At 32.6% G+C, this 18228-nt stretch overlaps 1 protein-coding gene across 2 annotated transcripts in view; it reads left to right on the plus strand.

Moving 5' to 3' along the window:
- WASL (WASP like actin nucleation promoting factor) overlaps nucleotides 1-18228 on the plus strand; it is a 71109-nt gene that overhangs the window by 38655 nt on the left and 14226 nt on the right. The window contains exons 1-8 of one of the 2 annotated variants that reach the window (XM_072764133.1): nucleotides 551-737; nucleotides 1704-1838; nucleotides 3739-3825; nucleotides 5115-5211; nucleotides 8553-8576; nucleotides 15117-15285; nucleotides 16338-16380; nucleotides 17950-18103. In XM_072764133.1, coding sequence (XP_072620234.1) covers nucleotides 1707-1838; nucleotides 3739-3825; nucleotides 5115-5211; nucleotides 8553-8576; nucleotides 15117-15285; nucleotides 16338-16380; nucleotides 17950-18103 — 706 coding nt within the window. In that variant the 5' untranslated portion in view covers nucleotides 551-737; nucleotides 1704-1706. Of the gene's footprint in view, nucleotides 1-550; nucleotides 738-1703; nucleotides 1839-3738; nucleotides 3826-5114; nucleotides 5212-8552; nucleotides 8577-15116; nucleotides 15286-16337; nucleotides 16381-17949; nucleotides 18104-18228 lie in introns of those variants that run through there. The other variant, XM_026018636.2, reaches the window with a different exon arrangement.

Consider the following 18228-nt stretch of genomic DNA (forward strand, 5'->3'; position numbering starts at 1 on the left):
TATCATTTATATATTAAATTTTATACATGTAAGCTATTCTCACATTCACTATAATTTTCCTGAATTAATCAGAAATAGCCTTGTATAATTTTTAGACTGCTAGTTTAAGATAAAAAGGAGTGAAAGAGGCATACTTAGACTGATAATATGACTGTAGCAAAATTTTGAAAATCTAGTTACTGAAAATAGCTTGTGATAAGGTGGTTTCTTCAGTATTAAAATTTTATAAATTGTTTTAGAATAAGGTATATAGTGCCAACCACTTTTATATGGAATGTAACTGAACTGTTTCACTGGTCTTTATTTCTTAAGCAGATGTTTTAAGAATTTGTTGTAAATTTATATAAATGCTTAAATGTGGATTTTTAGCTTTTTGTTACTTTTTTTTGAGTTCACATATACATTCAGTGTTTTGTGTGTTAACATTTGGACATTTGGTAAGGGAATTCCCATAATGGAATTTCAGACTGTATTTGATAATATGCTATTTCTTTTGCAGTCTGTTACTTATTGTTTTTTGGTTTTTAAAAAGGATTTTTTTTTTTTTAAGATTTATGTATTTGAGAGAGAGAGGCGCATGCCCACTCTCATGTGTGAGATGGGGGAGGGGCAGAGGAAAAGGGAGACCAGCAGACAACCTGTAGAGCCGGGAGCTTGTGTCTGTGTCCCATAGATCCCTGAGATCATGATATGAACTGAAATCAGCAGTTGGATGCCCAACCTACTAGGCCACCCAGGTACCCCTAAAAGGATTTTTTGATGTTTTTTTTTCTTGATATCCTAATTATGTTTTTTTTGTAGAAATGAATGCATTTTGATAGCATCATACTAAAAGAGCTGTAATTTATATGAATTTGCCTTAGAAAACAAATTTACTCATCTGATATTTTAATCCTTTGGCTCGTCTTTAATACCTTTGGATAATGAATGTAAAATCCTTTTTTTTTTTTTTTAAGTTTTTAATATTAGGAATTTGGGGTCAGAGAACCCAGGCAAATGATGATATGTATTATATTTTCAGAAGAACAAAGTATGTTTTGACCAGGCCAAAGTCATACTCAGCATTCTTAGTATCCTAGAATATACATTTTTAAAATTTCTAAGCTATCTTCATAATTTTTTAATGGCTCTTGTGGATATTTTCCTGCTGCTTTGTGTCCTATTGTGTCCTATTCATGACTCTGAAATTCAAAGATGAGTTTGGTATACACAAGTTAAAAACATGGAACAGTATTTCTTAGGGGTCTTTATACAATTTTGGTTCCCCAAAATACACTGATCTTACATTTTTTGACTTTATTATTATAGAAGACATGTATATACATGCAGTTCTTTGGAATCTTATCAGAGGAGGGCATTCCCCAGCCATAGTTAAGTAGCCCAAAACAACTTTATTTCTAAATCTTAACACAATTTCTGACACGTTCTAAGCATCAGTAAATGTTTGTTCTCCTTAGTTATTTTTAGTGTAGTTATTGTGTTATTTGTTACTGCATAAGAAATTACTTCCAAAAGGAATGGCTTAAAATAACAATAAATGTTTTGTTATCTTCTTGTTTCTATGGGTCAGGAAATTAGGAGCAGCATAGCTGGGTGGTTCTGGTTGAATGTCTCTCATGAGGTTACAGTGAAGATGTCAGCAGGGGCTGTGGTCATCTGAATGTTATTTTGAACCTAATGGCTATAAATTTTATATTTTTCAGACTATGTCTTCAGCAGTGGTACAGTTATATGCAGCAGATCGTAACTGTATGTGGTCAAAGAAGTGTAGCGGTGTTGCTTGTCTTGTTAAGGACAATCCACAGAGATCTTATTTTTTAAGAATATTTGATATTAAGGTGAGTTTTGTTTCCAATTTAAATGGTGGGTGAATAGGTTTTTTAACCTCAGTTATAATTTATATATGTAGTTATATATATATAATTTTGATTCATCCTGCATATTAGAAGAATGAAACTTGGTTTTAGGTAATGAAACTTGGGCATTGCAAGCAAACAGGAATAGGTTGTAAGCCAGAATTAATAGCTTCCTATTTTATCTTTCAACTGCCACCACACATTAAAGGATTTGTTTGTTTGTTTTTTAAATACCTTTACATCTTGGGCTTTCCCTATGTTCTCTTTTTCTGATGATACTGTTTTATTCCATTTTGTCCATTACAGAGTAGCATATATAGTTCTTTCAGGGAATTATAAAAGTATATTTTAGTTTAGTATGTACTGTTAGTTACTTCAGCCTAGGTTTAAAGCCTTATACAATACCTATAATAATGTATTTGCTACCAGTTTTTCCTTATGTTGTTTCTTAACATAGGTATGTTCAGATTTTCACAGCTTTGTATCTCTCACATTTAAACACATATCCACATTGTCCTAGGTTGGATGCCCATTCTCAGGTATTCATCTCTTATAGTTGATGTTGATTACCTTTTTGCAGAGATGACGTCTCCATTTATCTTTTAAAACCTTTTCTGTAGGTAGACTTTTGTAATATGTATATGTGGAATAATTACCCCCCCAAAAAATTGAACTCTCCTGGGGGATGCTTAAGGGTAGATAGATTGTAGCCAAACTGTTTACTTCTCTGGGCCTTGGCTTATTAATTTATAAAATGGAAAACCATCTGGGTCTATTGCAAAGTGTTTTCCTGAGATTCAATAAGAGTTAAGTTACTGTGCTTTGTAACTTAGCGCTTCTTAACATCCACTTTTCCATTCTACAAGACAGCTGAGAAATGTGGCATATTGCTGTTATCAGTGGCTTAGTATCATCCCGGCAGTGATTCTAGGAAATAGGGAACATATGCATAGTTTGAAAGAAACTGCTTAGTTTTTTTGACATATTTCTCATTGTTAGTGAGAAACACTCTTTAGAAATCAAGTGCACATATAACTCCACTGAGAAGAAAGGAATTGCATTATATGTGTGTATAGCATATTCTGGATATTTTTAAATCATGGTCTAGGTAGAACTTTGCTTTCAAAATAGGGTAATACTTATATATTTCTCTAACCACTTATTTCTAATTGTAGGTAACCATTGCTGAGTACTTGCAGTTAGCCACCTTTGGTATTAAGGTTAATTATATTTCTTCTACTGTGGCCGTAGATATGACAGTCCAGTCATCCATGGGTCTCTTAATCATACTTTTAACCTTCGGGCACTTCAATCATCCGTCTCTTTCTGCACATGATTGATACTAACTACTTGTACCAGTATTTAATTAGAGGGCCAGTGTGTAAAAGTTAGGAATTCAAAGATTATTAATGAACAGTACAGAAGGTATATTTGACCTTCCCATCACCTGTAGGGTTGAGGAAAAGAGCATGAAATGTTCCTGTAAGACTTGATAGCACACAGTCTATTGCTGATGGAACTATGCATTGATAATCAGTGCATGTGCAACAGTATTCTACTCTTGTCTAACATTGATGATCTAGTAATTGTTTTAGTTTTATATTTGACTGAGTAACTATATTTGGGAATATAAATCTAATGAAATTATATCTTAGCATACTGAATTAAACTCAACTTGATATGTAGTTTATACGAAAGAAACTTCAGAATTTACTGTTTTATTAAGAAATTACTTATTAAATTATGTTATTTATGTTATACATGTGTTTTCTGTACATTTAAAAGCTAATGTTAATATAAGCAATTCCCTGAATATGAGTCATCTATTTTGTTTTATTCCTGGAGATTCTTCTTGGTAACTCTTATTTTAACTGTTTTCTAGGATGGGAAACTATTGTGGGAACAAGAGTTATACAATAACTTTGTATATAATAGTCCTAGAGGATATTTTCATACCTTTGCTGGAGATGTAAGTCATATATTTTTATAGCCCTGTGTAATGTTATTGTTTTTACATTTGTCTGTGGAAAGCATTTATGAGCTTTTTATGCAAACACTGTATAAAGTAAAAAGAATTATTTTACTTTCAAAGCTTCTTCATAGATAGTATAGCTAAATTGGAAGAAATGGCTAAGATTTTAAAGGGCCAAAAAAAAAAAAAAAGATTTCAAAGAGTACTGTAAATATAATTTGCTGTGTAGAAAAGAAATTTCTTTTTTCATCATCTTTCTGTCTTTGGGCAAATAGCTTAACCTTTTTGGGATTTAGTTTTCTTATTTATAAAAATGAAATCTTCATTGCCCACTAAACTATAGTATCATTTAAACATTAAATATTAAATTGCAATTCAAAATGTGTGTGTGTGTGTGTGTGTGTGAGAGAGAGAGAGAGAGAGAGAGAGAAAGAATAGTTCATGGCCTAGAAAAGTGCTAAAATACAATAAATGTGTGTAAGGGGAGAACAGATTTTTAAAAATATATTGCTTATACTTAAGGAAGGTGTTAGAAAGATTTTCGTACCATATGCTCACAAGGATTGTTCGAGTGACAAGGTTATAGGTGATTTTAATTTTCTTTATTTTCATATTTGTATTTCCTAAATTTTCTATAATGAGAAACAAGGTTGGATTAGATGATACATCTTTTCAAAAAGTATTTTTTTCTCTAGCTGTTTTTTTCACATTTTCCTTAATAAAATATAAATATATGTGTGTGTGTGTATATATATATATATATATGTGTGTGTGTGTGTGTGTGCATTAAATGCCATTGTTGTTAATGGCAGTGTGTTTCCACATTTTAATTTATCTGAATTAAGATAATAATTTAAATAGTATCTACAATTAAGCTGTAAAATAAAAATATAACCTAGTAAAGGTAGACCTGACCTGCATTTGACCAACTTTTCCAGTGTTTGCCTTTTCTAAAATCTAAATTATTTTACAGAGCTCTGTTGAATGATCAAATTCAATTTGCTATTGTGTTTTTTTGTTGAAGATGGAGTATTCCATTTAATATTTGAATGTCCACTATGAGAGCCAGCCTTTCTAATAGTAGTCTTTTACTTTGCCTTCTCCATGCCTTTACCATTCTTAAGTAATTCAGATAGAATTAAAACTAAGCTAAATAAGCGCTTATCTGCTTAATAAACTCAACTTTCCTTCTTCAGAAATGTACTTTATTGGTTATCAGCTTTTTCATTAAATAAGCTAAATTCATGTTTTTTTGTTGTGTGCCTTTTTTAATAAAAATGTTTCAGACTTGTCAAGTTGCTCTTAATTTTGCCAATGAAGAAGAAGCAAAAAAATTCCGAAAAGCAGTTACAGACTTGTTGGGCCGGCGACAAAGGAAATCTGGTAAACTTTTTTTTTTTCTTTAAAACATGAGATGGCAAAGTATGGCTCATGGGACAGATCTGGCCCACCACTTATTTTTATAAATAAAGTTTTAGTGAGACACAGTTGTGCTCATTGACTTACATTTTGTCTGTGTAATACATCTAATGGCTGCTTTTTTGTCACGACAATAGTTGGATAGTTACAACAAAGACCATATGGCACGCAAATCCTAAAATATTTATTCTCTGTCCCCCCCAAAAATGTGCTGATCCTTACTTAAGAGAAATATTTTTATTAAGAACTAATTTTCTTCAGGTTTACTGAAGAACTCATTCTAATAATCTTTTTTTGTTGTAACATTCCATAAATACTGCCTCTTGCATTTTTATGGCATTGTTCTTACATTCTTAGAATATTAAATACTTTGTGAACAAAGACTTTTAGGCAAGCATAGAAGCAAATAAGCAGTTGCAAACACAATCTATGAACATTGTTTTGTCTTTATTTTGTCTCTACTGTTGTCTATTATAAAACCATAAGGAACTTAGTTTAGCACATGAGACTGTAATACATATGAAATAATTAGAGAATGATGCAGGAGAGTATAGAATTTTAAATTTATTGATATAGAAATATTTGACAACAGTGTACTAGGCCTTTCTGTTGTGAAGTGGAAGATGGATGATTAGGAAAGGTGAACCTCTCTAAAATCATCATCCTAAGCAGATCAGTTTTAGGAGAAGAAAGAACATATGGGAGATGTGATCAGCAAATAGATCCCCTTAAAACTAGCCAAGCTGTTTACTCCTTAAAAAGTTTTTCTGTATATCTGGTGGTGTGTGTTACCATAGTTCTGAAGATCAGTATATTTCAGGATGTGCTTTACCACCAAGAGGGACTAAGCCATGAAAAAATAAGACATTGGATCCAGAAAACAGGAATGTAAAATCATGTATTCCATTTTGTACATCTTTATTGTTATTTTAATGAGTTTCCAAGAGGGTGGTGAGGTAGAAATGAAAATAAAATGAACTAAGTTGTTGCCTCACAATTGCCTTCTTATTATATCTCAATTGATGAGTACATAGAATTATTAGGGACCTATTTTTTGTTACTTCTATTTGGGACCAAGGATATTTACTACTTGATTCCATGCTAGGAAAGGGTTTAAAGGTACAGAATCATTTATGGTTCAGTGCCCTATTTCAGTGACATGTGGTGCTAAGCCATGGTGCTCTCTGGGGTACCTTTTAGTTAGAATATATGACATTTCCAAATCAAAACAAGGAAAAATATTTCTTAAAATACATAATAATTGACTTTGAAATAGGAAGGTCACTTAAAGCACTTAAAGGTGTCTTTCAGCTGGTACAGGAATTTTGTTTTATGTAGATCCTAAACTTTTAAAAGCATGGTGTTTCCGAAGCAGAAAGATCACATTAGGGAGACAGCTGATTCATCACTGGGTAGCACTTCATGCTAAGTCAAACTCCAGCCTTGCTTCTCTCTTACTTAGATGTATAGAGTCTGACTTTTGGAGCAACGAAGAATTAGTCTATTTTTCTTTTCCTCTCAGGAGTCGTTTAACATTGGAAGCCATCTATTGTGTTATGCCTTCACTTCTTAGTTTAACCAGTTTCAGTTTCTTACTCCTCACACGGTGTAGTTTATAGATGCATCATCCTGAATACTGTGGTCCAAATCCACTATAGAGATTTTTATGTCTTCTTCACATGGTCCAGATTTGGAGAAATCTGTGGTCAAATTTGAACACAGTACTCCACAAACTAGTCTTACTTATTCTTTGATGTTAAAACACCTCTTGATTTGATTAAACACTGTTCTGCTAATGTTTCTAGCCAGTACCCTCACACCAGTAACTCCCATTCTTCTTTGTTCACCAGATCTTCCCCTTTTTTCATATGAATGGCTCTCAAGCCAGAATAGTGACTTATTTGTAAATTACTTTTTAGAACTTAACCTCTGAACTTTATATTTATCTCAGTATATTTCCATATCTGTATTATCATCAGCTTAAGAAGTTTTTCCTCTCTAGTTGCAGAGATCATATCACCTGGGAAATGGGAGATTGACATTCATTAACATAGATAGGACTTGCTTATGTCAAATATTTTAGAAAGTTACTTCATCAGACCACCAGATGGAGTAATAAATTTATGTTTCCCATTGCCAAGGTTTTTTAACTTGTTCCTCAGTTAAATCCTATTAATTTTAGTTTATATCTATTTATAAACTACTTTATTATATCATTATTTATGGGTATTTCTCTTATAATTTTAGACAGTTTCATATTTGAAAATCTGTGGAAATTACATTTTTAAAAAAATTCTTCAACCACTTTTGAATTTCTTAAAGCCAAAATGATATCAAACCTGGTATGTAAGAGTGCAAAAGATTGATAGTTCTCCTAGTTTTACTCCTTCCTGATCTGCTATAGCTTTTTATTATTATTTGATCTGCCTCAGTGATCAGATGTTCCTCAGTATTCTCGTTACCCTTGTGCTTTCATTCAGTCCTGTGGCTTTGAAAACTGTCCATATGCTTATGCTTCCCCAAATTTTATCTACATTGCTGACCTCTCCCCCAAGCTTCAGGCTTGTTTACTTAATTTGGACATAAGAATAGCCTTCAGACGTAACATGTCTGAGCGGAACATTTGATCCATGTTCCCTAACCCCAGTTAGACCCATTCCTACTCTTCCCCTCATCTTCCCCAACCTGGTAAAGGGCTCCATTCTGGTTCACCATGGTCTCTTATAAATCCAGTCAATCTGTTGTCTTTGCTTTCAAAAACATAATGTGAATCTATTTCTCATTGCCTCTGCTGCTCCCCTAATGTAAGCCACCGTCATTGGTCAACTGGACTACTGTAACTCCCTCACTAGTCTCCCTGCTGTCACTCAGTGCCTCCTACAACCTCTTTTCCACATAGTAGCCAAAGTTAACTTTTAAAAACATAGATTATGTCACTTGCCCTACTGAAAACCCTATAGGATCTTCCTATCATATATAGAATATAGTCTATATTCCTTACCATGGCCTGTGGGACCCTACGTGGTGATCCAAGTCCCTGGCTCTCCTTCTGATTTATCTCCTTTTACTCTTCTGTTGGCTCACTCCAGTCCAGGCTTTATGATGTTCCTTCGTGCTGTTCCTCCTTAGGGCCTTTAAAAATGTTCACTCTCATTTTATTCAGATGTCAGTTCCTCAGAGAAACCTTTCTTAACCACTTGTACATTGACTTAGGAATAAGACCAAATTTAAGTGAATTAATTGATTTTTATGTTGATGTTTGTATTACATGTCTAATAATACTATTTTAATTTATTTTCAAACAGAGAAGAGGCGAGACCCCCCAAATGGTAAGCTCTTTGATACAAATTATTGATCAAGAAGATTTTAGATTGTAGTTTAATCCCTTTAGAAACATGTATCATACATTAATACTTAATGTTTAATATCTGTCATCAAATACTATTATGTCATTTTAAAATAACAAAGATGACTCTTAGAAATATACTATCCTTTGGCTTTTTTTGTAGGATGAAGAAGACTAGAGAGGGTAATGATCACTATTATATCTTCATTTTGTATTGATTGATTAAGTTCAGAATCTGTATAATCCTGACTTAATGTCTTCCTTAAAGGTGGTAAATTTTGTGTAGCAACTTGTTCATTTCCTATGTTAAGATGTATGTTTTTTTCTTATTTCAAAATATTATTTCACACTGGTAATAGGAAACTGGCCCCTATAAGAATGAGCACTGACTTTAATAGTGTGTTTTAAACTAATAATAGCTGTATATATAGCCTTCCTTAATTTGATGATGAGCACTTGAGGTATTGAGAATTCATTTTAAAAAAACCAAACATGTATATTGGAAAGTAAAAGCAGAAATCCAAAATAAAAAGGAAAAGTCCCAGATCTTTAGGGCAGAGATTCTCATCCTGGACTTCATAAATCCTCCCTGAAATTGCTAAATTTTTAAGTGTATATATTTTCTCTGAAGGTAGAGGATGCGGAGCTTTCATCACATTTAAATGAGGTCCCTGACTTTGGATGTAAGGAATCATTGCTTCAGGAACCTTCATTATAATGGAGAATACGGCTTTTTTATTTTTATTATTTTTTTAAGCATCTTGCATCCTCTCATCAGAATTTAGATGAATTATTCAGGGAAACATATCATCTATGACAACTATTGGTGATTGTTAGGGTTCATTTCTTTTAAAAAGATACATTGCTTTCTGATTTTGTCCTTAAATTTGTTTTCCTGTTATAAAAACATGAACTAAATATTGCTGTATTAAGTTTTGGATTATTTACCTTATTATAATTTTTCAAAAAAATGACTACCTTCAGTAGGGCTTACTTTGTGCTAGGTATTATATACTTTGTCTTTAAATGGAAATTTTAATACTTAATAGGACTGCTGTGGGGATTAAACGAAGTAATCAAAGTACTTAGCATAGTACTTACTAAATACTTGTTATCATGAAGACGACAATGACAACAATAATTATAGCAGCTACTATTTAATGATCATTTACTACCAGCCAGGCACTGCCCAGCAGTCTAATGAAGTGGCTGCTATTATCCCCATTTTATAGAAGAGCAAATGGGCACAGGTAGGTACTTGTTCAGGATCACAGAACTAGTAAGTGGTAGAGCAGGATGCAGTCTCAAGAAGTCTTAACTTCACAGCCTGGCCCCTTAATCACTATGCTACATCCATAAGGTTTTGAAGGAGGAGCTGAGACCTGGAAAGGGTAAATAACATGCCTTAAGTTACACAACTAATACATGGCAGAGACAAAGGATGCAGGAGCTGCTGAGTCAGAAGTCCTTGATCTGTGAACTTTTACGATGTGTTAGATTTTTTCCCCTGTTGTGTGCTCAATATTTTAATCCTTTTGAATTTATTATTCTGCAGTCTGCAAGTGGTATTGAGTACCAATGGGGAAGGCTTCCTAGCAGTGGTATGAGAAAGTAATCTGAGGTTTTAAAGTGCAGATGTTGTATAAATAATATAATTAAAGTTAACGATATAAATACTTTATGGAGTTCTCAAAATTTTAATCTTTTCAATACATATAAAATGTACTTCTGAAGAGGCACCTAATCCATGAATACACAGAATTTGTATTTTTTTTTTTTAAGATTTTATTTGAGAGGGAGAGGGAGCTCTGAGTGGGAGGAGCAGAGGGGGAAGGGAGGAAAAGAGAGGGACGAGCAGACTGTGCTAAGATATAAGATAGATCATGACCTGAGCCCAAACCAAGAGTCTGACGCTTAACTGACTGAGCCACCCAGGCCCCACCATGAGTTTGGATATTCTTTATGTGTCAGTGGAGTCTCACAATTTTATTACTCCTGGTAGGAGAGGTACTCAAAGAGAGTTACTTTTGTGTGATTACTCTTGATTTTAAATCTTTAGATTTGTAGTTTTAACTTTTTGGCACAATGATTCCAGACTTCTTTTCATTAAGTGAGAGTTTAAAAAAATAGTATTATTAAAAGGCAAAATTATATGGCATGTGTTGCCAGCATTTGTATATTTCTTTATAAAATATGCATATAATATGGTATTAATATATTACATACACAGTAAAGGATGAAATAATTATTAATAGAAATTTTAATATTTTTTCCTGCTGTGCAGTCATTTGTCTTGCTCTCTTCACTATGTGAAGACCTCTGTTTTAAGGACAGCATTATTACTTTTCTGCATTTGATACACTACTAGGAGGTGCAGTGGACACCTTAACCACCTTGCAATGTCCATGCAGGTGCTTTGTCTTAAATCTTCATTTGGATGATCAGTTTAGCAGATTTTTTCAAATTGTAACTATTAAAAAGACACTTTATGTAGAAGTAACATATATTCCTGAAATGCAATTCAGTGTCTTCCTCACTAACTCCTAATTCATACATCTTTCTTTTTTCTTTATCGGTCAGTCTCACCTTTTAGCTTAGACGCTTTCCAATGATTTGTTCTCAGCTTCATGACTGCTTGACATCAGAGGCCTCTGGGCCACCTGTTTCTCAACTATTTTACCTTGGTGAGAGTTCTCTGCTTTTTATGTAATTAAGGGGAAGACTTTAGTTTGTTCTTTTAGTTTTAAAATTAACTAGAAATGCTGTTCAGTGAAAATATTAAAAAGCCTTTTCTGTGACAGTTGTCTTTAACCAGAAGATGATAATTTGTCATTTGGGGTGTTTTTTTTGTTTTTTTTGTTTTTTTTAAAGAAAAAGAGAGAAAGAAAGAAAGAAAGGAAACAGCCCCCTCCATTATATATGTATTTAGTATATGTTCTTAGGATAAGTATAATTTCATAAATGAAATAAATCTCTACGAGAAGTGAATTAAGAGTATCTCCATTACCAAATCTTCCATAAGCTTGTAAAAAATGACTGGGCCTCCACAGGTTGTCAATCCTTTTAGTTTGTCACTTTTGAAACAAATATTTAATTGAGCTCTAGAACACCATTTTAAACTTATTTCCGAGCACCTTCAAATTCTAAAGTAAATGACTATTATCAACAGAAATAACCAAGTACCTAATCTCTTAATTATGTAGGAAACTTTTTTCCTAAATTTTGAAAGTTACTAGTAAATATTTATTGAATGATGAACTGTTAAAATATATAAACTGAGAGAACTAATTGGTAAGGAAGTGATATATGATAACATTGGTAAAGTTAGCATTATCAATCATCTTATAGTTTGACTTTAGTGTAAAATAGCACAGTAGTAGTTAAAGAAAGGGTAGTGGACTAGGAACCACGGTAGCAGAATTCACCTTTGCTTGTGTCACTAATTGTGTGTCACCTGAACTCTTCTCATCCTTAGTTGTTATCTATAAGATGAAAAGTTTAGAAAAACACTCTAATTTCCCAGATAATGTTAATTTTCTGTACATCTCTATAATTTGGATTTTCCTATATAGACTTAAATAATGTTTTAACCAATACTAATGAAATTCATGTGTAATGACACTAAATAGCTAACTCAAAGACTTTATAAACTACTTGGCAGCTGTGTAATAGTATATCCACACCTCCTTTTGGGGTAGAGGGAGGAGGGGAAAAAATCTGACTACAGTGTGAATTAAACTTTATTATTCATTCCGCATACCACTTCTGTTTGGTTCCTGTCTTCTTTAGCCTTGAACTTTCTTTAGAGATAGCTGAATTATTTTCTGTAGTGAGTTGTGAATCAGGCTTACAAGAATCTTTATCAAATTTCCGAGAAATTTCAACTACTAAACTTCACTTTGCCCAAATCTATTACCATTTAAAACATCCATGGTATAATAATTTTTATGTAACCTAAAACGGCATAAAAAAATGTTTTTATTTTTTTTCTAAAAACTAGTAATAGTTTTTTTTTTTTTTTTTTTTTTTGATGATGATGATTCTGGTTGCTGCTTTATAGTTTATACCAGCTATTTCAGGAGGGGTGGTAATGTATAAGGAGAGTGCCTCACTGATACTCCTCTAAGTCTGTCTTAAGTTACTTCTTAAATTCTATTAAGTATAAACATAAAAGAGTAAACAGTAATTTGCAAGCATCTTACTGTGGGTGGTGTTGCTGATACTAATTTGTAAAGCTAAATTATTAGAGGGAAGGCGAAAAGGGAAAGATGAGAAGTAAAAACAGATCAGTAGATAAGCCTTTGAGTATGACACCAGTTTAATCCTCTAACACTTGAATTCTGGGAATTCTCAGTAAGTCCCTTACTTTGTGAAACTACAGTAAACACTGAAATCTGATACCTGAACGAATGTGAAAAATCTAAGCATATCAACTATTTAGTTAGCCTTCTGTATTGCACAACTAATCTTTAATTATTGATCCAGTTATTTTTATTATTCCTTGACACTGAATCAGCTCATTTTAATGATCTTGTCCATATTATTCACTAGCATCCATTTTTCTCAAATAACAGTTTCTTTATCTCTTGCCAATATGAGCAACTTCCCATGGAATTTTACATGAAAATACAAATAGAACTTTTAGACACTTATATATAAGTAGACTTCAAATATGAAGGGAAGATAGCTGAATATTGGTGATATTAAAAATACAAATCTTTCCAAAATGTTTACTTGTCCGATAAGGTGGAAGATGCCTTTTGTAAATTTATTTTAGTTCTATCATCTTTAATAGAGTTGAAAGAACATGGGTTATATATAATTTACCCATTTAAACATTGTTCTTTCAGGTAAATTTAATGAATAAGCTACATTCGAGGTTTTCAGTGAAATTGAGTTAAAGTCAAATTGGCATTTAGTTATCACCTAATGTACGGTAGCCTGTAATTTCTTGGGATTTTTGTTTGCCATTTTTTGATTGTGTCAGGAGTCCTCAAGACCACCCCATGGTTGATTTGCTGGAAGAACTCAATAGGACCATATAGTGAGGTACTCATGGCAAAGATTCACAACAGTGAAAGGATATAAAACAAAATCAACAAAGGGAAAGACAGCTAGGGTTAGGTCTGAGGGAAACCGTACACAACTTTGCCATGATCTTCTTCCATTGGAGTCAGAAAGGATGCACATAATTCCTCCACTAATAAATTGTTACAACACATGTGAAATGTTGTCCCAAAGAGAAACTCAGTAGGGATTCAGTGCCGAGCTTATTGGGTGCTACTTTCACATAGTCCTCCTTTGTCTAGCACATACCAAGGTTTTAGTTTCCCAGAAGAAAAGTAGGCATTTAGCCTTAAGTACATTGTTAGCACAAATAGTTGAGGCACAACTAGCCCATCTTATTAGAGAATGATAAAAACCTTGGAATTCTATTTTCCGGATGCCAGCTCAAAGCAAACCTTTAAGCCTAAGGATGGCAGTCTCAAACCTGCTGTGTTAACTGTTTCTCTGTGCAATTTTGGTTGCATTTTATCCAACATTTTAAAAGTTGTCATTAACATACTCATCTCAGAAATTTAGTCTGATAAGAGGTTTTATCAGAGAATCCTATATTAAAGTGGACTCTACATAATATGTGATACCATTTAGTTAAATTTGTAAGGAATTTTTAAATTGAATACATTTCATTTAGACTCTCATGCTTTTAAGACCAAGAATATTTTTGTGAATTTAGAACAGATTTTGTATATTATGTTTAGTGTCACTCCTAAGGGTTCTATTAAATAATATATGAAAATGCTGAGATATTTTCACTGTTGATTTTTGTGGAAGATGGGTGTTTTGAGAATTTTTCAGTCTTGTTAAGCCCTGTACTTAGAATGGTCAATGTGCATATATGTTGATAGGGAAAATATTATTGGACTTACATATGGTAGTTTTGGAAAATATAGTAGTAATAATTGTATAAGTACTTTTTCCCCTCATGGACTAATAAAGTTGAAATAAGATTAGATTTGTCAGATTTTTTAAAAAAGTATATGCTCTTTTTAATTTTTATTATTATTGTTATATGATACATACCACTTTACCAACAAGTAATATGATGCATGTGAGGCTATTATAGTCAAAATTTAAGGCATTAGACCAATTAAATTTCAATTCTTACTGAAAATTTATATTTTCAATGAAATTTAGTGTTATAAGTTCACTTTGAAATAACATCTATGCTAACATGTTTAAGAATTTATGATAGGCTTTTGAAATTTAGGCAGTACTTTATCCTTATTTATAAAAAATTAACCTGCAAGTTCAAAATTTAAATATATATGTGAAGTGGTCCTACTTCAGAGAAAGATATTTGTTATAAGTTATTAATATAATAATATTAATATAATATAATAATTATATAATTATATATTTATATTATATAATTATATATTATATAATAATTATATAATATTAATAATATTAATAATATAATAGTTATCTTAAATTATATCCCTTTCATATTGTTTTGCAGGTCCTAATCTACCTATGGCAACAGTTGACATCAAAAATCCAGAAATCACAACCAATAGATTTTATGGTCCACAAGTCAATAACATCTCCCATACCAAAGAAAAGAAAAAAGGAAAAGCTAAAAAGAAGAGATTAACCAAGGCAGATATTGGAACACCAAGCAATTTCCAGTGAGAGTTCTTTTTGTTTTTCTTATCTTGATTTACTCATTGCTGCTTTTGAGTTTTACCTTATTAGAAAATTTTGTTTTCTCTTTGGGAGAACCCTTACATGTATTATTTGCATACCTTTTTCACTATAGATTTTGGTGGAAGCTCCCCCTCCACCCCCCAAGGCTATTATAGCTCACTAGAGTTTCTATGAATCTTACAGTTTATTTACTTTTCTACCCATCAGGAAAGAAAGATGGAAGTCGTTTCTTTAAATAATTGTTGGACGTAATGATTTCTTACTTTTTTCCTATAAATGGTATTTGGAAATTTTTTAGAAGCACTGCCTTAATTCATTTGGGCTGCTATAACAGAATACCATAGACAGAGTGGCTTATAAGTAGCAGAAACTTATTTCTACAGCTCTGGAGACTATAGAAGAGACAGGCAAAATTTAGTGTTGGTGAGGTCCCCACTGCCTGGTTAATAGACAGCTGTTTTTTTTTTTTGGCTGTCTCCCTCTTACGTTGGAAGAGGGCAGGAGAGCTCCCTGGGCCCCCCCTTTTTTTTAAGGGCACTAATCCCATTCTTGAGGAATCCACTCTCAAAACCTAATCACCTCCCTAAATCCTTGCCTCCAAATACTATCACACTGGGGATTAGGAATTGTTAGGGGACACAAACATTTAGTTTATAGTAGGCATCAAACCTTTGGTATTTATCTGACATATTTTAAGCATTTTCAATACATCATTTCATTAGCTCATTACAAAACTATCCTCTCATCCTCTCATATAATGCTTGTATTCTTCTGTTAGTTTGACAGTTGATGAAATGGACGCTCAGAAAGATTGTGCAAAAATGTTAAAATTCATTTAGCAGAACCACTGCTAGAATCCTGGCCTCTTGACTCCTCACACAGTTTTTCCCTGAATATGAGTATGTCTGTGAGAATTATTAGTTCAGGCTCAAAATTTATTGGTTGGATTGGATTTCATATATTTTATGCTTTAAATGTTCTTTATGTATTTTCTGTTTTTTATTTATATGTATTTTTTTGTCTACTTCTTTAGGCATATTGGACATGTTGGTTGGGATCCGAATACTGGCTTTGATGTAAGTGTCTTTGCAAGCCATAAATGTTATTGCTCTAAATATGTGGAAATACTATGGCCTTTGTGTAGGTTTTTATTATTATTCTTTTTTTGTGAATTCTAGCATTTATTTGAATGTGTTTATGTATATATTCCACTGAGGTTGGAAGTCTTAGTGTTGTTCTGTCATTTATGGCTATGTCTCTAAAGACAAAGATTTTATTTTTTAATTTATTTTTTTTAAAGATTGAGTTTGTATTTTATTGTGGTAATTATTAAGACACAACTAAAATACAAGGTGCTTTAAATAAAATATCAGATCTTAAAAGGATGCAAATTGTATTCTCAAGGTATTAAATGATAAAGTTTATACTTCATCAAGAAGTATTTTATTTATTCATGAGAGACACATAAGAGGCAGAGGTAGAAAGAGGCTTCATGCAGGGAGCCCGATGTGGGACTTGATCCCGGGACCAGGACACACCCTGAGCTGAAGGCAGACACTTAACTGCTGAGCCACCCAGGTGTCCCTAGACAAAGGTTTTATACTCCTTTGGTTTATATACTATAACATAGGGGCACCTGAGTGACTCAGTTGCTTAAACGTCCAACTCTTGGTTTCAACTCCAGTAATGATCTTAAGGGTTATGAGATTGAATCCCAAGTTGGCTCTGTGCTCAGCATGGAGTCCGCTCAAGGTTCTCTCTCTCCCTCTCCCCCTGCCTCCTCTCCCTGCTTGCACATGGACGTTCTCTCTTTCTCTCAAATAAATAAATAATCAGTCTTATATACCGTGATATAAAATTCTTGGGTGTTAAAAGCCAAGAGAAGAAAATCAGTTCTGCTAACTGATCATTTTAGGGGAATGTATGCCAAATTACTGGAAAGTACTATAATCAAATTTTGAATATCCAGTTATTGAATTATCTAGGTCTTTTCATTCTTTGTGGCAGTTTTTGCCATTATTTAATTTATAGTACCATGAGCAAAGTAGGCAAAACTGCTGGCAAAAATAAGTGTTTTTAACATTTTTATCTATTTTGGTTGCTTAAGTAATATGTTTTTCCCATTTGACTGATAATCTAGGTTTGGGAAAATTATTTTGAAGAGAAATATGATTTGTGATTGGGGGCAGAAATCCTTCTGGTTATTTTTGTTATAACTGCAATGTTAACTCCACATTTATTGAATGCTTCTTTGTGTTGGGCTCTGTACAGGATGCTGAGGTTGTAAGGAGGCCCTTTCCTCAAATTTTCAAGTTGATTTACTTTTTAAATTTGTGGTTATATTTAAATCTTATTTAGAAATAGGTGAACATTGGAGAGATATCTTAATCATGAATGAGTGAGATTCCTTCTTTTTGAAGATTAGGGAACAAAAAGGGAAAAAATTATTCTTTGTTCTTATCTTTTTTATTTTTTTTTAAATAAGGGAGTTTAGTTGGCTTATAAATAATCCATGTTAAAAATATATAAATTTAAAATAATTTCATAAAGGGCACAGGTGAGAACTAAATTTGAATGTGATCATGTGCTAAGTTTTTAAAAATTGGGATACATTTTATAGTTAATAGTTATTTTATCTGTTGTAGCTGAATAATTTGGATCCAGAATTGAAGAATCTTTTTGATTTGTGTGGAATCTCAGAGGCACAACTTAAAGACCGAGAAACATCAAAAGTTATATATGACTTCATTGAAAAAACAGGAGGTGTAGAAGCTGTTAAGAATGAACTACGAAGGCAAGGTAATATTTTTTTTCTATTGAGGTATTCTAATCTTTTTTTTCTTGTGAATCTTTTGAGGTCAGTTTCATGAAGACAGCTACACATACTCATGTGAACTTTCCTTAAGCAAAATACTAAAATTTTA

This window comes from Vulpes vulpes, chromosome 7, assembly GCF_048418805.1.
Source record: "Vulpes vulpes isolate BD-2025 chromosome 7, VulVul3, whole genome shotgun sequence".
NCBI lineage: Eukaryota > Metazoa > Chordata > Mammalia > Carnivora > Canidae > Vulpes > Vulpes vulpes.